The sequence below is a fragment of the Gekko japonicus genome, unplaced genomic scaffold (genome assembly GCF_001447785.1).
Source record: "Gekko japonicus isolate JY-2015 unplaced genomic scaffold, Gekko_japonicus_V1.1 scaffold417, whole genome shotgun sequence".
Lineage (NCBI taxonomy): Eukaryota > Metazoa > Chordata > Lepidosauria > Squamata > Gekkonidae > Gekko > Gekko japonicus.
Window position 1 is genome coordinate 1,003,170 of NW_015164194.1, and position 21,327 is coordinate 1,024,496.

Below are 21,327 nucleotides of genomic sequence, written 5' to 3' on the forward strand. Positions count from 1 at the left end.
TGTGACTTGTGGATGAGTTGTGCCAGGAGATGGACGGAGGGAGTGCAACTGGTGATTCTCCTGGACTTATCTGTGGCTTTTGATCCCATTGATCATTGTGTTCTTCTGGACTGCCTATCTGGACTAGGACTGGAAGGCACCATTCTGTGGTGGTTCCAGTCCTACCTAGAGAGTAGGTTTCAGAAGGTGGTACTGGGGTACTGCTGTTCATCCCCTTGGTTCCATCTTATCCCTGTGCTCTTTAACATCTACATGAAACAGCTTGGTGAGGTCATCCAGAGATTTGGTCTGGGTTGTTACCAATATGCAGATGACACTCAACTCTAACTCACACTTCCAGCTGATCCCAGGGAGGCTATAGAAACCCTGGACCAGTGCTGGGAAGCAGTTTTGGAGTGGATGTGGGCTAAGAGACTGAAGCTTAATGATGACGAGATGAAAGTGCTACTGGTGGGGGGATAGTCTGACCTGGGTTTTAAAGTGTCACCCATTCTTCATGGGGTTGCACTCCCCTTGAAGAAACAGGTCCATAGTCTGGCGGTGCTCTTGGACCCAGGCCTGCTACTGGATAAGCAGCTGGCAGCTGGTTTTCCATCTGAAACCAGATTGGAAGGGATCTAAACAATTTGCCTCATCCAGAAAGGCATGGAGTTGTCCAGCCATCACCCGTTCAGTCACCTTGTTCAAGAATTGAGAAAATTAGTGGATGAAGAGTGGAGAATATTAGCTCAAGATTATTAGTGTAAACCTGTGGGAAATAGGGGCCCTTCTAATTCACAGGAACACAAGAAATTCAATAAAACTTGACTAAGAGTGCAGTCCTAAACAGAGATACATATTTATAAGTCCACTGAAATAACTGAAAGGCGTAACTCTGTTTAGGATTGCACTGATTTACTTAGGAAAGTCTGACTAATGCTAGAGGGTCTGTTGATACCATGCTTGCAAATAGATCTGCAAAACTGTTAGTCTTCCAAAGTTTTTATAGACACTTGCTGTGTATATCTGTGTTAGTCATCATGGCAAATAGACACACTAAAAGAAAAAAAATCCCTAACTCTGTCTACAAAAGCTTCCCTATCCAGAGGTGATTCTTACTCACTACAAGTGGCCAAGAAAACAAGTTTACAAATTACTTATACATGGAACCAGTGTCATATGTCTTTTTGTTGAATTTATAACTTCATGAAATATGACTGTCAATCAGGCCAAGTATCAGAATATGGCTACCTGTGACATAATTTTTCAGACAATTGAACTCTTTAAATGTGCTGAAAATTGCAGCATGCAATATATAATCCTGTTGCAGTAAAGGGCTGTATGGTCGTTATTTCCGTTTGTGAAGTCAGTTTCAGAGGAACAAGCAGAACAGAATGAAGGCATGCAAATGTGGGCCTACAACCTCATATAACCATACCCTTTGCAATCATTTTGCCATGGCCTCATGCTGAGAGGTGGAATTCAGGCAGACGGATGAATTCTCACTGATTAGCCTGCTCCAAATGAAGGCTCCACATAATGGAGGAAGAACTGTGGGAAGAGAACAGGGACGTGCGAGTTTTGTAAATGCTATTTTTATTCTCAGGTTGTGGCTGGAGTTTTGCAGGTAGTCAAGAATAGGCACTGGAGTTCTTCCAATAAATGGTTGGTGTAACACTAGAAGAGTCAGGCAGAGGTTACTGTGGGACTACTTCTAAACAATACAAATAAAATATCTCTAAAATATTGTAGCTTTACAAATTACTACATCTTAGGTTCTTTAACTTAGCAGCTCTTTGTTGTACGCCAGTGGTGGAAGACACAGTAGGCTAGGTTTTACAAAAAGTTTCTGTTCATTACTTAAGACATTTGGTACCTGAAATAATTAAATCTGAATTTCAATAATCCATCTACAGTTGTCTGTAAAACAGTAGTGTGAGGCAAAGCACCCCTGACACCCCACAAGGGTTAATGTGAATGGTAATAGGCTCTTTCCATCCTGCAGGTGTTGCTAATTGCTCTTTCTGCCTACACAGCCCTTATCATTTTCAAGGCCAGAGCTGGAAATGTGGTAATTAGCTTCTCATGAGAACCTGTGGCCCATAGGATGGGAGGGGAAGAATCAGGAATGATTAGGTAATTTTCTAGGGGGTTCCAGCAAGAACATGTCCTGATTGGGTGTCATCATCACCTCATGCTGCTTGACCAAAAAACTATAACTGAGCTAAGAGCCTGGAAAAAGGAAGGCAGCTGGTATTCTTATGGACTGAAGGCCTGAACAATGATATGCTTATATTGCAATTGACAGCAAAGAAGTGAATGCATAAGCTATGGCCTTTGACTCTTTCACTTAAGGTTTGTGCCATCTATTGCAGGTCCTGGAAACGTGTTAGATAGTTAAGCTAGTTTTCTTGGGGGGGGGGGGGGTTGGCAGCAGCATAGCACAGTGCCCACTATCACCTGTTTGCCACCATGGCTAGCATATGAGACTTAAAAGCCCAACCGCTATATATAATAAAATAAAATAAAGAGTTTGGTTACTTCTGTGCAACAGCCCTGGGGACCCACGAGGTTCAGTCCTGGACTCCTCTGACAAATAGTCATTCCAATAAATATAACTGGTGAGTTACCACGTAATGAGAAAAGACTTTTTTTTTTCAAATTACATGTTACAGGACACAATTGAAATATCATCCCAGCATGTTTCGTTAGTGAAGGTGGTAGAATTGGGCAGATGTCAGAAAAATATTTGCCAGAGTGACAGACTAGATGGAATGACAAGATATATCCTAATGAAGTCTTTCAGAATGAAATCTTGCAAAGGATACTGTTTACATTTTGTTTTATTATGAGGGGAAAGTGACATCTATCTAATCTTATTTTAATGTTCTACATACACAGAAGTTATATTTGATTAAGGAAACATTAGAATGGTACTGCAGAAAGACCATCAATAAACTTCCATTTCATCAGGATCTGATAAGTCTTCCTGTAGATCTAGTAACATATCGACTTTGCAGATAGTATGACTTACTATCTATCGACTTTACGGATAATATGACTTACGTGTGTTACTAAAGGATTTCAACTGAGCTATTATCTGCCTTTTGTTCAGTTAAATTTTCATATATGTGATTGTTAACAAACCATCTTTAGCCTTTTTATATATGAAAGGAAATGTGGGATAACATATTGTTATAAATACAACTATATGACCTTTGGTCACAGTCCCACTGATTAAAGTTTGGCTTCATGGATTACAAAAGTACATGCACCTTATCACTTAAAGCTTCACTACAGTGATGTGTGTTCATTACCCCTTGAGAATATACAATGACTTGGTAGAATAGCTAGATACCAGATACTGAAAGTTCCCGTGTTGTATATTTTCTGTGAAAACTGTACAAACTGAAGTTAAAGTGGTAATCGTACAGATATAATTTTAAAAATATTGGGTTCTATCCAACTTTACTTCTAATTAAAAAGAAAGGAGTGGATCCCCTTTAACCACCCAAAAAAGGCTATGTTGCAGGTCATAGGGCCTACATGTTCAAAAGCCATACTGAGTGGGGGCTGTAGTATGACTGTTGGACAGTGACAAAGGCTGCAGTCTGAAAAGCACTTTTCCTGGAAACAAACCCTATGGTACATATTGTGAGTAGACCTATTTGAATTGCTCCTAAAGGCTGTTTTCTCTGCAAATTAAAACAACACTTCAAAAGCCCTCTTAATGTGCTGGTCAGCCTTTGCTTCTGTTAGACATTTTTTTTTCCTTTCTAAAATTTTCTTCTATTTTTACTTTTGACAGATGATGTAGGATTTGAAAGGCCGATCTGGTTTCTGAGTTTCTGTCTTCCTTGACCACAGCTTGACGATGAAAAATTTTCAAAACTTATTGAATATACAGAAGAAAGGGATTTTCCCATTGTTTTTCTCTAAACCCAAACTGATGGTAATCACTCTGCCTGTTTAGTTCTAGGTAAGATCCGGAGTGCCGTTGGAAGTGCTCAGCTGCTTATGTCTCAGAAATTCCAGCAGTTCTATTGGCTATGTCAACAGAACCTGGTAAGTCAATGCTCTTCAATATTGCTGGATTCGAGCTACTTCCTGTTCTGTTTCAAAAGTTATTGGTTAAAATTACATAATACTTGGTGATTGTAGCTATATTAATAACTGTATAATGAGTAGTACCTGTATAATTTTCTACACCCTCTACTCACATACAATTTCAGTTGTCACAGAAGGCAGTACCTGGAGTGGTTGACTGTAGCAACACAAATTCAGCTATGAAATTTATTGGGTTTGTGATTTTGTGGCTGGCCTCAGGCTTGCTATGTGACATCGCTGATATGTGATAGAGTACACTAAACATGAGTTACAATGAGAGAAATACATGCATATGTTTACAAATTATTCTGTGCATGTTTTTTCCTTATTAATGTAACAGGAACACAGTAAAACTTGCAGGAGCTAGGTTATTTTGTTTTGAAATGGCACATGAAAACCTGAAATATAATGGGATGAGAAAATGATTCAAGATACGATCTATTAATATAGTTAAGGAATCATACCTCATGGAACAGAGACATGTAGTGTGTGACAATATAACTATATAGGGATATAGGAAGTCTCTTCATGGCTGCTGTGAGAGCTACCATAGCCCTCCACATAAAGATTCTGCCCCCCTCACACTCCAAGTCCCACTCCTGACATCAAGTTGCATGACTTTCCCAGTTCCATAGGCCCCTAAGATTAACAAGGGCCCTCAAAATTTTGTTCCTTTATCCCATACTCCTATCAGCAATCCCTCATATAGGCTACTCTGTACAGTTCATATTCTAGAAGGAAACTGATGGACAGTTTAAGTACTATTCAAATAGCTGTTTAGTTGCCACTCAGGGATTTGGAAGTTGTAAACACTGAATAGAAAACTATGAACGAATAACCTTAGCTGGGATCCAAAGATCTATTTAAGGCTCATCGAAGTATTGGTCTTGTCCAGTGGAATTTATTTTGTACAGCAGACCATATCACAATCTTTCTGAAAGTCCCCTCAGGATTTCCCTGCTCCCTCAGGTTTGGCAGGTGGCATATTACCTCATACAAGTCCAAAGTATTGCTTAGAGACATGGAACTAGTTGTATGGCTCTCTGGATGCTACCCAGTGATTTCCTTCCCCAATATGTTGATCTGCAAGTTCTAGGAAGACTGTACCAACCGTTGCACTGAATGCTGGCATTCTGTCTTGGCAGTGTGTTGATACAGTAAAGAAAAGTAATTGTGGCACAAAATCCCCATGAAAGCTGATGCCTTTTCCTTCCAGCTTCTGTCTTACTGCTGTAGTATTAAATCAGCCATGGGGCAGACTTCTCTCAGAATGCAGGACCAGTGAAAGACAACATTTCCTGTTAGAATAAGAGAACAAAATAAAATTTTGAGTTGGCATCAGAGGATGTGACCTATAAATCTGTCTTATTTAAAATCAATCATTCCGTAATATTTACAGTTTAACCTTTACCGGCACGGCAAGGCATTCATTCTCTGCATGCTTATTTGAGTCTCGTTATCCAGTAAGGTTAAATGAAACCAGGGTTTTGAAAAACATACTTGAAATGCAAGTGAGAGTGCTCTGGGCTGTATTTACTCTGCCATTTGCATCAGTGGTAACTGGTTTAGTTAATGCCGCAGGCAGTCGAGTTACTCTTTTCTCACTTCCCTGTTACAATTACTTATGTCAGCGCTGGTGAGCATGCTGAGGGTATGTCCACACTGAGCAGGGCTTCGGGAGCTTGAATGAGCTGATTTCTTCTAACTGATTCCTGCAGGCCACCAGTAGAGTGATGGCATTAGGACAAACGAGTCAGGCCACATGTGGAAAAAATTAATCAAATGCTCTGCAATGGGTTTTTTGGGTTTTTTTTTCCATTTTCCATTTGTGTATGTGTGCGCACACATACACTCTGGCAGCAGTTAGTAAGAACAGGAACCTCATTTTTAATGTCAAAGTTCAAACAGTAGAATTTAACTACTTCGCTTATTACAACAAAACTAGTTGAGATTCAAGAGAGCAGAAGCTAGATCACCTGCCATCTCCAATTTTCTTTTTTTTTTAAAGCTGTTGTAGGAAAGGGGGGGTTGGTTTGAGAATACGGCACTGGGACAGGGACAGTTCAGGACTGCCACACCTGGTTCCGAGCTACTTGGAACATACTGGTTGACTTCATGTCATTTTGAGTCTTGCCAGAGCTGGGTTGAGTTCCATCACTAAGAAAAGTGGCCTGATGAAGCCCTAAGAGACAGCAAAGCAACCTAGGCATGCTGTCGCTGCTCCTTTGTTTCGCACTACAGCTAGTCTTGAATTCATGCCATCTACTGCATGCTTTCTTCTGGAAACTCTTCTCTGCATGAAAGGTGACCACATCAATCTGAAGAGAGACTTGTACTTCCAAGGACTATTAGGTCACTATTCAACTGGTTCAGTTGTCATTTATGCATGGTGGCAAAACTATTTCTTATGTGTATTAATTTTGGTTGTAAGTAGAACTATATGAGAAGACAGTAGTCTCAAGTGTGATTTGTACAGTGTGACAGATTATTCTGTTTATTTGTTTGTATAACACCCTTTTTCCAGGCAGAAAACACCCTTTTTCCAGGCAATCTTTAAATGCCTTTTGCAAGCAGTGGCTGAACTCCAAAGTCATTTAAAGGGCTCACAATCCCTTCTTCAAGCCACAGTTTCACCCAGAAGGTGTTTAAAGGGACTGCAATATCTTTAAACACTTTTTAACACCAGCTATTCGGTGGCCCAAAAAAAATCCAGAATATTTTCAGGATTTTTTGGCTCTGCCATATCAGATAGCTAAATAAATACCTTGGCTGATATCCAGCTGAAAAAATACCCAAAAAATACTGTTAAAGAATTGGGGGGGAGGTCAGCTCAGATCAATCAAATGCACACTCCTACTTCATATAGTTGTGCGCTATGACAGTATACTTGTATACAAGATCATGCAATCTCCCCCGCATCAACACTTCAGAAGTCACCCATTTGATCACTACCTGCTAAATGTTATCATAACACTCTGTGACCTTAAGTACTTTAAGCACTTAATAACTCAAATAACCTACATTAGTTAAAGTATATTCAGGTGTTTTATTTGTAAATAGTGTTACAATGAAAAGTATTTATGTCTACAGCTCAATCATCTGGAAATGACACCTCCCATCCGATCATTCAGGGTGCTATAGTGGATACAAAAGAATGTTGCAGAACAGAAACCATTTTGTTTTGAAGCAGAAAAAGTATAAGAAAAAGTGGTTAAGAAGAAAGTAGCTAATAGAATGTTGTTTCCTAAGTTGGAGATTTCAGAAGAATGAACTCCATACACTTTATAACCAACTCAGTAATCTTATAAAATTTGATAATATAATCAAGTTTATGGGCTGACACCCCTTCTAAGAGTGGATATAGATGAAGCACTGATAGAGCTCTGAGCTAGTTACCCAGAGAGCTATCAGCTGTAGCCACACTGAGAGGTGATCATTTGTAGTAACACATGAAGACATTTTAACCATATTGACAGTCATTCAGAAATTGTAATCACATTGTAACGACCTTGACAGTCATTCAGAAAATAGGAATAAAAATCAGGCTTACCTACAAAACTCAAGCTTACCTACAAAGCTTATCTATCTACAGAGTCACAGCTGTCACATGGTAAGCTTTTGATAACTACTGAATAAGTATCTGCTTCAATCATGGGTGGATTTTTTTTTGAACAATCACTGTGTTATTGGTGCATTGAGACCAGAATGTCTGAAACAAACAGTTGCCACTAAACCACCATGTTTCAGCAAGCCAACACTTAAAAAAACAACAACAAAGAGAGACAGAGAGAGAGACTTTGAAGTAAATCTCATTCTTTTAACACCTTAATATAATCTCGGTGGGAACTTCACAATTTTTACCAATATTCTCATATGATAAAATTTATAAAGATACATTCATTTCAATACTAAGCTATTGTGAAGTTGGTCTAGAATTTGTACTGGCATAGTAGCCCTGACCTGGATAGTGCAGGCTAGTCCAATCCCATCAGATCTCGGAAGCTAAGCAGGGTCAGCCTTGGCTAGTACTTGGAAGGGCAACCTCCAGGGAACACCAAGGGTGTGTGCTCAGTATATACTGAGCCTTATGTATTTTTAAGGTATTTATTCAGCCGAATCAAATTTTCTAATCTGATTCAGCTACCAATCTAGCTGAGCCCAAATAAAAGCCAATATTATTTGACTTTTATTCAGGCTTAGCTTCACTAGCTGAAGCGGCAGGAGCTCACCCACCTCGCACCGCTTCCAAATTCCTTGCACTGCTTCCGAATTCCTCACACATGGCTTGGCTTTGCATTAGCCATTTAAAGGGAAACTGAGTTGTAGATACATGCTGCCACAGTGGGGCAACTCTATGAGTCAAGCATTTAAACTTTAAATCCCTCCCCTCCCCAAGTTGCACCACAGTGGCTTTAAATGCCTTCCCTTTACTCACTGAGGTGTGCCACCACTGTGGCGCAATGGGGAGTGAAGGTATGTAAATGGAGCTTTGCTGAATAAATTCAGCAATACTGATTATTTCCTGAATCCCGATATCATACTGATATTGGTATTCAGGAATATCAGTATATACCAATATTTCTTGGGTTTGGTATTGTACTGGCTCAGTCCTCTCGGGGAGCAAGTGCTGGTATTTGGCCGGGCAGTACAAAGGCAGAGATAAAACAGAGAGAGCAACCAAAGTCAGGGGTTTCAGAGGGTAGGTTAACGAAGTCCAGTCTAGAGTCAAGGGGTCCACATAGCAAGTTCAAGTACAGTCCAGGATCAGGGATTCCAGAAAACTTGGTTGTCCATGTCCAGTCCAGGGCCCATGTTCCAGAGAACAGGTAACAGCAAGGTCAGTGGCTCAGTAGCAAAGTGTACTTGTTGTGTCCATGAACTGCTGCTTCTCTTGGCTTATTTTATAGCTAAGTCTTAATGAGCCATACTCACAGCCAATTACTTGGCAGTAATCCAGAAGCTACTCATCCATCTCATCAGTTGACAGCTGACGATGGGCCAGAAGACAAGCACTCTTTCTCCTTGCTTGCAACTCTGCACACTGCTGACAGGGCCGGCACTGCATGGGTCTGGGGGAGCCAGATGAACTGGGAGTTGCCTCTTACTGATTCAGAGCTACAAGGTGTTGGCTTGGCTGCAGCTGTGGGCTGTGAGTTATGATCCATTGGAGTTGGCTCAGCTGCAGCTGTGGGTAACTCAATCTCCTGTACCTCATCTGTCAGCTCAGGACCAACTACAACTGCTGTTTGTCAGAGGAATCCTCGCTGGAATCCTTGCTGGCACTTATCACAGGCTGACTTATGACAGGTATACCCGAACCCCAAAAATACCTTTTTTTTTTGCACACATACTTAATTGTGACGCTGAGGTAGGTAATGGCAAACCACCTCTGAAATGTCTCTTGGCTTAAAAACAACTCTAGCTTGCCACCTAGTGGTGCCTAATGCTAAAAGAGCTAGAACTTCTGGCTGACAGGAGATCTTAGTATCTCCTGGCTATTCTACACACAATGCCATACGATAATTAATCAGTTAACTGGCATAGTCACATACTAGGGGTGTGCAAAAGGAATCGGGTTATTTTGGATTGAGATCTGTTGGACCCAAAAAATATCCATACTCCCGAATATACCTTGATACCACTAGCAATATTTGGGAACCCGAATATGTTTGGATCCATTGTACCTTATGGAGACTGTCCCCATAGTGTATGAAGGAGAATTTCACTCACTGAGCTGTGAGTGAAGGGAAGATATTTTAATTTTAATACCTCCCCTTTCCTCTTGGGCTCATGCCGCCTCTGCAACATGACTCTCCAGCTTTTTTTATTTAAACTTTTTATTTAAACTTTAAATACCTTCCCTTCACTGGGGTGTTGTGCCACAGAGATGTCATGAGCCTGAGAGAGAAGGGGAGGTGGTTAAAGTTGCCTACCAAATAATTATGTCTTTTATTTAGGGGCAGCTACTTCAGTAGCCGAATACAGATCTCTGATCTGTATTCAGCTGAACAAATATCTGAAAAATTCCGATATGGTATTTTGGGGGTATTTTTTCCCAGCTCAGTATATACTGAGCGCAGACCCCTATCACATACATACAAACCAAGACAGGCACGTCTTCTTGTCAGGTTATGGATTATTTCAGTCTAAGCCTAGAGGAAGTCAACAAATTGCTTTTAACTGTATGCCCCACCATGTGCCTCCTTGATCCATGCCCATCGTGGCTAAGTAAAGCTGGTCACGATGGGTTTTGAGGTGCCCTAACGGATATTATCAGCAAGTCCCTCTTGGAGGGTCTGTTCCCTGGGACACTTAAGGAGGTCATGGTTTGTCCCCTCTTCAAAAAAACCATCCCTGGATCCAACTGAATCGGCAATTACTGGCCGGTTTCCAATTTGCCCTATTTGGGCAAACTAATTGAGAGGGCTGTGGCAGTCCAGTTACAGAGCTTTTTGGATGACACTTCCACTTTAGATCCCTTCCAGTCCAGCTTTCGCCTGGGACACAGGACAGAGACGGCACTGGTCGCCCTCATGAATGACCTCCAGAGCTCTGTTCCCTCTAAGGTGAGTTAGTGTGAGCCAGCTCACAGTTTTTTTAGCCTCTGGCTCACAGATTTTTGCCTTAGCTCAGGAAGGAGGGCTCCAGAGAAAACTAATTGATGCAGGAGCCAAATTGCTCACTCACAACTTGAATGCCACTGGCTCACAAAGTCAATTTTTTGCTCACAAGACTCCACAGCTTAGAGGGAGCATTGCTTCAGAGGCACCTGGATTGAGGCGGATTGGCAGTGCTGTTGGACCTGTCAGCAGCTTTCGACATGGTTGACCATCAGCTACTGATCCATTGCCTCACTGACACTGGAGTCCATGGGCTTGTCTTGCAATGGCTTGCATCCTTTCTTCAGGGCCAGGGACAAAGGGTGGCACTAGGGGAACAGCTGTCCTGAAGGCACCCACTGATCTGCAGAGTACCCCAAGGGGTGGTACTTTCCCCAATGATATTTAACATCTATATGCACCCCCTTGTCCAGATCACCCAGAGGCATGGGCTGGGATGTCACCAGTATGCGGATGACACCCAGCTCTATGTGCTGTTGGGTGGCCAGTCTGACTCTACACCAGAAGATCTGAACCGGGCGTTACAAGCCATGGCTGGTTGGCTTAGACTGAGCCGACTGAAATTGAATCCAATGAAGACGGCGGTCCTGTGCCTAAGCTGGGGTGGCCTGAGGGCAGGGATCCCACTCCTGACCTTCAATGGGGTACAGCTGGTGCCAGCACCAAAGTTTAGGAGTTTGGGAGTGCTCCTGGATGCCTCCTTAACAATGGAGGCCCAGGTAGCAGCCATTGCCAAGTCAGCCTTCTATCATCTTTGGCTGATCAGGCAGTTGGTTCCCTTCCTTGAACGCAACGACTTGGCAACAGTAATCCATGTGATGGTCACCTCGAGATTGGCCTACTGTAATTTTCTCTACATGGGGCTGCCCTTGCCCCAAATCTGGAAGCTGCACCTAGTGCAAAATGCTGTGGCCAGGCTGTTGATGGGTCTCTCCATGCAGGAGCACATCCAGCCTGTGCTAAAAGCGCTGTTCTGGCTGCTGTTAGCACACCGAATTCGCTTCAAGATGCTAGTTCTTAACTTTAAAGCCCTTTATGGTCAGAGTCCAGCATACCTAAGGGACCACCTTTCCCTGCATGTTCCTCAGATAGCACTACATTCAGGGTCCCATAATCAACTGGCCCTTGCAGGCCCCAAAGACACCAGGCTGGCTATAACCAGGGCCAAGGTCTTCTATATGGTGGCTCCGTACTGGTGGAATGAGCTCCCAGAAGAGATCAGGACCCTGCGGGACCTTTTGCAATTCCGTAGGGCCTGCTAGACGGAGCTCTTCTGCCAGGCCTTCAATCAAGGAGCAGCATCAAACATCTGAGAAGTGACCCTGTGCCCTGGCTTTACCACCCAAAGGCAGGTGACCTGCCACACAAATAAGCTGAATGTTGAGCTGGTTAAGAATACCAACATGACTGTACTGTCACCTTAAGTAGCACTGTTACTTGAAATCTACTGTTCCAGCACTTTATTAGATCATTGTTCCAGCACTTTATGATAATTGATAACTGAGTTGTTTATGGTTGTTTTATGATTTTTTAATAGTATTTATAATTGTATGTATAACTGTATTTATATATGGAATTTTATGTAAGCAGCCCTGAGCCTGCCTCGGTGGGGAGGGCGGGGTATAAATTGAATGAATGAATAAATAAATAAATAAATAAATAAAATAAGAAAGCACTCTTTATATCGTACTTCTGAAGAATTACACTACATTTTTGCAGGAACCTGACTTTTCCCAAAGCCCTCACCTACTAGAAAATATGTTACTTAGGCTTATGAATTCTAATGAGAAATCACTGCTAAAGGCACCATGCAGAGGCCAATAAGAGGTGCAAACATTATCTAAGCCCTTTTTTACTAGATACTGTCTTTCAGGGCACAATTCATATAGTTAGAACCACATTTCTAATTTTGTTAAGATATATATTTTGAGAGAGAGAGAGATTTCTGAGTAAGATCAAATTTAAGTGGGTCTCAAGATGAAGCATCTATTAATAGTATGAAGCACTAGTATACATTATTGAGTGTGTGTGTGTGTGTGTGTGTGTGTGTATATATATATATATATATATATACACACACACATACATACACACGCACATATATATTATACAAGGCAGCCCTCTTGTGGCCCAGAGGGTATAAAGCAACAGAAGGCCAACACTGGAAAGTACGTAGCATTATTTCTGAGTTGAGCACCTAGGAAAGAGGTATAATCTCTCTAAATGAGCATAGAATGGAAAACCTCCATGACTACCATAGCTGTAGTTACTGCGTAGTTTTTAAAGAATAAATCGGAGAAAATCTATATTGTCTGGAGGATTTCAGAAATGCAAGTGTGCATGACGAAGCCCCGCCCCTGCTTCCCGCCGCCCCGCTTCCGGCCCTCATTCAGCCAGGAGGAGGCAGGAGAAGAGGGAGGGTAAGTTGCTTCCTCCCTGCCTCTCCCCACCCCTGCCTTCCTGGGGCCAGGGAGGGCCTTCGCGGGGCTTCCTTGCGCTCCCGCCGGCCTTGCAGGTCCACCGCCAGGCCTCTCATGGGGCTCGGCAGTGGAGCTGCAAGGCCGGCAGCGGCGGCCGGGACCGTTGGGGGTGGGGTGTGTGGCCTTATGACACACTTCCGGTGATGTCAGGGGGTGTGGCATATGCTAATGAGTTATGCTAATGAGTTCCCCTAGCTCTTTTTCTACGAAATGACCCCTGCAGCTAAGGATTCATCCATGGATCATCAGAGATATTTTTTTGACATGGAGTGGGTAAGATTGTTGTGGCTGGGTTCCACTGAGACCAATAAAGGTTTATTATTGAGGCCAGTGGACGTTTTTCAAGAAAGGGTCTTTATAAGAGATCATGGTTCCCATTTCAGGTTGTTTCCTGCAACAATGAGGGACAAAGTCTTCTGCTTTGTTCAAAAGAAAGTTCAAACTCTCCAGAATTCAGTGGACTTCACTGTGCCATTTGGTGGTCCCAAACATAAAATGCTATGATTTTAGTACTGATTCAATCAAGCTATTGAATTCTTGAAAGTATTATTCATAACTTTGGGGATGTGAAGGAAAGGAAACATGTGTTAACAATTTTACAATATACTTAATATACATAATTGATATTCTTACTATTTACACCTTCTTTGTTGTGTGTTTATCAGGATCCCAGTGCCATGCCACGGCCAACTTCGCAGGATCTAGCAGGATTCTGGGACTTATTACAGCTATCGATTGAAGATGTCAGTATGAAGTTTGATGAACTGCACCAGCTGAAACTGAATGAATGGAAAATAGTAGAATCACCTGAAAGAAAGGCAAGAATACTTTAGATCGAACAATTCACATTCACTTTGGACTGATACACCCTTTTATTGCATTCCATTATTTTCTGTTCAGTTAGTAACTGACAGATGATGATGTATTAGACCAGCAGACCACGACATTTGACTCTGGTCTTCTCTCTGAGCTATAGAGGATGCAATACTGTGACCAGTCTACATGCTATCAAGAGCAATTGCTTTTGCTCTTAAAGGAAAAATTCTATTAAGAGAGAATGTTCTAGTTCTCCATTGTAACTTTAACAAAGTGGTTGTAACAGACAGTAAAAACCCATAATCTGATTATGATCATGTTTTTGAACAATAATTTTTCTGAGGTTGAATTAGTTGTAGCCCCCTAAAGATACCTGGGGAATCTGCAGTTCTTGTTAAAGATGTTTAGCTCCAGTACTGATTTGTACCTTATTTCTTCCAGAAGCTGTTCACATAGAACAGTGAGTATAGCTATCATGGCTGCCGACAGCCATCAGGAGCCCCCAAACAGATTTTCTCTGAGATCCCCGCACAGCACTTGAACCCTAACCTAAACATTATATTAAAGCAAATGACAGGAATGTTGTCTCCCTAGTCTCCTTCTCTCAGCAGATCTAATGGCTGCGTAACTAGGGTTTATACATGTTTTTAATAAGTAGAGTATTTCAGTAAGGGGGGGTTAATTGAATGGTCCCTTTTTCAACATAGTTTTCATGCCTTCATTCCATACTCACATCCATAACCATACCAATGTAGAGACAGTAGCCAAATCCAGCAGGAAGACACAGAGAGCAACCTTGACTCTTCCATAGTAAATGACATTAGCTACTATGAAAAAAACCAGGCCTCAAGTTTAACTTCATTCAGCAATGTAGGACAATCAGGGTCAAAAATACCACTCATTGAAAACATCAAAATTCCACAGAAACATAAATGGGGTCAAATTGACCTCACCATTTTTAAAGCATAAAGCAGTTGGGAATCTGTAAAACTGTTTATTTTTAAGAAAGCAATCATTTTTAACTGTTACAATATTGATTCATCTTCCTGGAATATCTTCTGAAGCTCTTCCAGGGAATGCCAAGTAGCCTCTGGGCCAAATGACTGAGAAGTACCCTGGGATGCCAGTTCTTCCATTGTTGTTCAATGGAATTTTGAATTTCAAGCCTAGGCAAAACCTCAGTGAAGTACACTACAGGTGTGCCCAGATAGAAAGGGCAGTGGGTATGCAGGGATCTCACACCTCCTCATATTGTCATTGGAACCTCCCAGTCCCCCAAATATGTAAAGTTGAGAAAGTCACTCAGGGGTTTGGAAAGTTTGAAGGGAAACAATCAGCTCAGTGGCTAGGTGGCTAGGAGTCATCTAGAGTTCCAAGCTGAATGGCTCCTTCAAGTCTGGAAAATGTGTAGAGGTTCAGTGAATGCCTGCAGACATGCCTGGGCTTGTCTTGCCGGGGGAAAGAATGACCCTGTTTCCAAAATTGCAATACAGTTCAATTTCAGCTCTTCCACGTGGCTATGGACATAATGGAAGCTTTGACAGAGCAGAAACTCAGGGCTTTTACCTGCTCCTACCATATACACAACAATTCAGGTTGCAAACACTGGTTTCCCTGGGGGTCATTTCAACCCCCAATTCCAAAAGAGCTCTAAAACCCCAAAGCCAACAAATGTCTTTTGTTGTTGTTGTTCAGTCGCACAGTTGAGTCCGACTCTTTGCAACCCCGTGGACCACATCATGCCAGGCCCTCCTGTCTACCGTTGCCCTCTGCAGTTTGCTTAATTTCACATTCGTTGCATCGATAACACTGTCTAACCATCTCATCCTTTGCCGTCCCCTTTTCTTTTGCCTTCAGTCCTTCCCAGCATCAGGGTCTTCTCCAGTGAGTGCTCCCTTCTCATTTGGTGGCCAAAGTATTTGAGCTTCAGCTTCAGTATCTGGCCTTCCAGGGAGCAGTCAGGGTTGATTTCTTTTATGATTGACTGATTTGAGCTCCTTAGATATAAATTATGGAAAGAGAAAAATAATTTTCATTGTTTGCCTCACCTTCCTATAAAATGGAGATAATAGATGTTGGTCCATCTATTTAAACATGGGGACAGTGCTAGAATATTATTATTTTTTCAATTTTTGTTGGGGTCACTAGAACCTCAATGACGATTATACATAGTACTTTCATTTTCAAGCCAAGTCTAATGGGGACCAGAATGACCCCATTTACCCTTTTGAGAAAACTCAAACTTAAAAAAGATAGGAGTGGGGAGGGAAGAGAGGGACTTCAGGGCACTGCAGTTCATTGGGGAGAAAGCATACCAGGAGTTTGGTGTCTGTAAAGGTAAAGGTTTCCCTTGCTTGAAAGCTAGTTGAATCCTATTATAGGGGACAGTGCTCATCTCCGTTTCCTAACCCAAGAGCCAGCGCTGTCAAAAGATGTTTCCGTGGTCATGTGGCTAGCGTGACTAAACACTGAGGCACATGGAATGCTGTTACCTTCCCACTGAAGCAGTATCTATTTATTTACTTGCAGTTTCTTGCTTTCGAACTGCTAGGTTGGCAGGAGCTGGGGCCAGAGATGGGAGCTCACTCCGTCACGCAGCACTAGGGTCTCGAACTGCCAACCTACAGACCTTGCAGTCTGCAGCTCAGCGTCTTAACCTCTAAACCACCATGGCACCATGACTGTAGAAAGCTTTAAATGGGTAAACTAATTTTTCCCCATGACTTCTGGGGTTAAAAAGAACCCCGATTCCTTGGGAGGGTTAAGCAGGTCTACTCTACTTGATCTTGGCTATATCTTTGTTTGGCATACCAAAAATATAAAATGGAAACACACACACATATTCACGCAGAACACTATTTTTAAAGATTTTATTTTTCAAAATTAGTGCTCATGCACTCAGGTTGCATCACTGGCACTTCTGTGCTGCATATCAGGTTGCACTTCCAGCATTTATGGAAATCCAGTGATGTTTCTTTTAATTGATTATTTGGTTGTACTCTTTACTCTAGGCCAGGGTTCCCCACCAGGGTGCCTGTGGGTGTCCACCATGTGCTTCAAAAAAGTAGATAGGGCCATGTTGAAGGAAGAACCAGTGACTGGCTGCCTTCATACAAATAAAAGGGTGTTACACTCAGATATCCTCCCCACTGCTCACTAGAAATAAATGCAGGACCCTATAAACAGGACCCACAGTTCAGCTGTGAGGCAGTGTGGGCCAAGGAACACCAGACTAGTGGAACATCCATTTTTTCTAGGGTTGCCAAGTCTGGGTTGGAAAATACCTGGAGACTTTGGGGGTGGAGCCAGGAGAGGGCGTGGTTTGGGGAGGGGAGGGGCCTCAGCATAGTACAATGCCATAGAGTCTACGCTTCAAAGCAGCCATTTTCTCCAGGGGAGCTGATCTCTGTCGGCTGGGGATCAGTGGTAAAAGCGGAAGATCCCCAGGCCCCACCTGGAGGCTGGCAACCCTAATTTTTCCCTTGATCTGTAGCCCTGCTCACAAGCTACAGTGAAGGGACGTACAATCCATGCACAGTGTCCAATTGACTGTTCTTTATATGTATATTGAAGAATTCTCATGTGGCATTCAATGCATGTAACAGCTGAATGTGTGATACAAACCCGACATTAATCCAGATACTAGTCTCCAGTCTCATTCATAAAGTGAACACGCATTGGCTCTTTCTTCCAAACAGGTATATGCACATACACACAGGATGTGCATGTGTTCTGTGTAACATGTGAACATAGCTTTTTTTCTCTGTGTGAACATTTCGTCCCCGCTTCTCCTCCATTGGTTGTCATCCTGTGTGCATGTTATTCCTCCCTTGAGTTTCTTCTGTGTATATGTGAGTGTTTGTGTGTGTATATGTGAGAGCCAGTTTGGTGTGGTGGTTAGGAGTGCGGACTCTAATAGGGTTGCCAAATCCAAATCCGGAAATATCTGAGGACTTTGGGGGTGGAGCCAGGAGACTTTGGGGGTGGAGCCAGGAGACTTTTGTGACGTCACTTCCTGTGACATCACTTCCTGTGACATCACTTCCTGTGACATCACTTCCTGTCACTGACGTCACTGAGAAGGGAAGGAAAGAAGGAGGGAAAGAAGGAAAGAGAGAAGAAAAAAAGGAGGGAAAGAAGGACCAAAAGCAGTAACTTAGATCCTTCCTAGAAAGGGGGACACAGCTTACCACAAAAATTATGAGGAGGTTTAGAGTAACTGGAGAGCCTCAGTCAGAGAACAGCAGAAGCTATGAAATACATACACTGCCTCAGCTCATTTTTCTATAACAGAATGGATGTTCAAGTAAGAAAACACTTGCCACAGAGCCTCACAGTGAACAGCAACTTGTCTGGCAGCAAAGAAAACACCCCCAACCCCAAGGAGAGTGCAAAAAACGTTTAAATGGGGCTACTGTCTGCCCCTTGAATAAAGGAACAAATGACTCAGGACAACTGAGAAGTTATTTCACATCCCATGCCCAAGGGGAAAACCTGACCCTTCTCTAAGTAGGGTTCTTTTCTTCTCTGTTAGGGCTCCTGGATTTTTAAGAGCTGTTATATAGCAATTCAGCTGGAGAAGTTCTGTTCATCTCACTCATAGCAAAGAGGGAAAATCTGCATCTGCACAATTTGCTTGTTTGCAGGTCACATATCTACCCAAGATAGGTGAAAAAAAGTTGCCTCGTCCCAGCAAAACGGAAGCAAAAGTGGTAATCTCTTTTTCTTGGGCATTTCAAGCTACTTTGTTGGTCTTCAAGGTGCCCGCTGGACTCAAACTTTGTTTGGGGGCGACAAATAGCACTCAATATACCTTGAAGAAACAACCATCTACCCATCAAATCTTTGACTGTGACCATTCATAATAATACATGAAGTCAGTGAGTAAAACTAAAATAAATCGTTTGCAGGGGCCCCCTTGCACATAATCAGTAGCCTCTCTGCTGACCAATGAAAGGGATCCTCTGCCCCCCCAACCTCTCCCTCCCGCACTGACTCTTGACCCTGAGTAGGTCAACAGAGAATTTACAAGTGCAATCTTAAGCTAACAGCTTCAGTGGATTTAGAAGGATGTAACTGTTTAGGAATGAATTGTTAATGTCTCCAGCCTCCAGGCCCATTCTAAGGCTACAGCCCAAATAATTCCAAATTGTTCCTTTCCTAGGGCTGTTTTATCTTTGTAGTACATTACAAAACCTGGGATGGATCAGACTGCAATTACTCAAGGTACAGTGGAATGCTGTTTAGGATTAGGGAATGGATTCATCATAAACATTGCAACCCAAGCAGTTCAATTATCACCACAGGTTGTACAATCCCTCCCAATGAAGGAGCTTCTCTATTATCTGGCCATCAAAAAGTTGGAAAGACTGAGACTGTCGATGAATGAGCATTCATCCCTTCTTCTGGATATATTGCACCCTGAATAAAGAATAATCCCCACCACCACAACAAAGAACTCTTGGTTGTGTTTACCAAAATGACATTCAGTAAAGTACTCTGAGCCGTGGCTGGCTCGGTTCCCCTCCCCAAGTCACACCTTCCAGCCTCTTGCAAATGCGTGTTCTTGTGCTCTCCTCCCCCCACCTTTCCCCGGCAAAAAAATAAAGCAGCTTCTCTTCTGTGCTCTAAAGCCTCGAGCAATCACGCAACGCAAGCACTCCCCCCCTCCTCCCAGTAAACCGGGAGAGTTTGCACTCTCTCTATCCATTCCACACACGGTGACACACCTTCCCTCTCCCACCCACCCAGGCAGACCTGCTCCGGAGAGGCTTTTTTCCAGGAAAGCGCAAGGGAAGCTGTCTTTTCTTTTTTACTTTTCCGGGAGGGGGGTGGGTTGGAAGCAAGCCAGAAGGCAGCTGCTGCTGTACCGGGACCAGAATGGGGCTCGGCTCCTTCTAGCCTCTCACATGTGCGCGCTCCTGCACTCCCCCTCCCCTGAAATAAATAAAGCGGAGTATCCCCGGACCCCGTCTCTTGCCTAGTGTTCAAGCCGGCGGCCCTGCCCAGCCGCCCAAAAGTGTCCCGGTCCCCACTTACATCTCTCTTCTCACAGGGGGGGGGGGCGGGCTCACTGCTCAGGAACTGCTGCAGTGCAACAGGAGAGCTCAGTCAGAGTATTGCAGGCAGCGGCCACGCCACGAGGACAAAAATGAAAGTAGATGTCCTCGTGAGCGGGGGAACTGGAAAGTGACGCTCTGGCCGTACTCACTATGGTTTTTAGAACCATAGAGTCTTGGAGGACTTAAATTCCAGAGCGTCACTTTCCGGCCGCCATTTTTTTTCCCCCGGGGCCCAATTATTAGAAAACGGGGGAGGGGGTATTGAAACCAGGGGTTCCCCCGGCCCCAGCGGGGGTTTGGCAAGCCTAGACTCTAATCTGGGAGAACCAGGTTTGATTCCCCACTCCCCCACATGCAGCTGCTGGTGTGACCTTTGGTCACTCATAAGTTCTTTCAGAGCTGTTCTCTTAAGGGCAGTTCTCGAGAGAGCTCTCTCAGCCCCACCTACCTCACAGGGAGTCTGTTGTGGGGCGGGGAAGGGATTGTAAACCACTCTGAGACTCTGAGTGAAGGGTGGAGTACAAATCCAATCTCTTCTTCTTTATTTCCCATCCTCTCTTCCTCTTGTGTGTGTTTGTGTGCTTGGTTCTGCCTCCCATGTCAGCCATATTGTATTGGTGCCCACCACCTTGCACAAAGATTCCAAAGCTGCCCACAGGTTCAAAAAAGTTGAGAACCTCTGTATAATCCACTATGATGAGAACAGATAAAATTGCTTTTGTAAATTTTGTTGTTGTTGTTCAAACTAAAAACCTTGTTGTTGAGCCCTGGATGGAAGAGACGGGGTTCTGATTGGAAACTCGCTAATACCACAACTTTCTTTGGAGAGGCGATGTAAAAATAACATGTTCAACATTAAATGCAGTGACCTGTAGCAGAAATCTCTCTCTTTGTGATAGTCAATTGATATGCCGGGCTGTACCTTTGAATAACTAAAGAAAAAACTGTAGTGCAGAACGGATGGCATGAGTACAGAGAATAGAGATATGCGGCCAGCTGCTGTCTCATATTCAGCGGAGACCAAACATTGCAGAACTAGTCTAATTAAAAGCCTCTCTTTTGGGCAGTTTTCCTGCCACTTCTTCCACATTGAGAATTCAGTGCAGAGGAGAGAGTCAGGGTGCCATCCGGCACTCTTATGTCCTGTTGATTTCAGTGGGAGAGTTAATGGAACATAAAACACTCTTAACCTAGACTGGATTGTGCCCTTTCTTCCCAGATATAGTCCTTTTGAAGCTTTTGAAATATATTCCTGCTGCTGTA

At 43.1% G+C, this 21,327-nt stretch overlaps 1 protein-coding gene across 1 annotated transcript in view; it reads left to right on the plus strand.

Moving 5' to 3' along the window:
* The window catches only part of DLGAP2 (discs large homolog associated protein 2), a 160,871-nt gene that overhangs the window by 134,882 nt on the left and 4,662 nt on the right, over positions 1–21,327 (plus strand). Inside the window, exons 8-9 of the mRNA XM_015408303.1 lie at positions 3,953–4,044; positions 13,852–14,004. Coding sequence (XP_015263789.1) covers positions 3,953–4,044; positions 13,852–14,004 — 245 coding nt within the window. The remainder of the gene's footprint in view (positions 1–3,952; positions 4,045–13,851; positions 14,005–21,327) is intronic.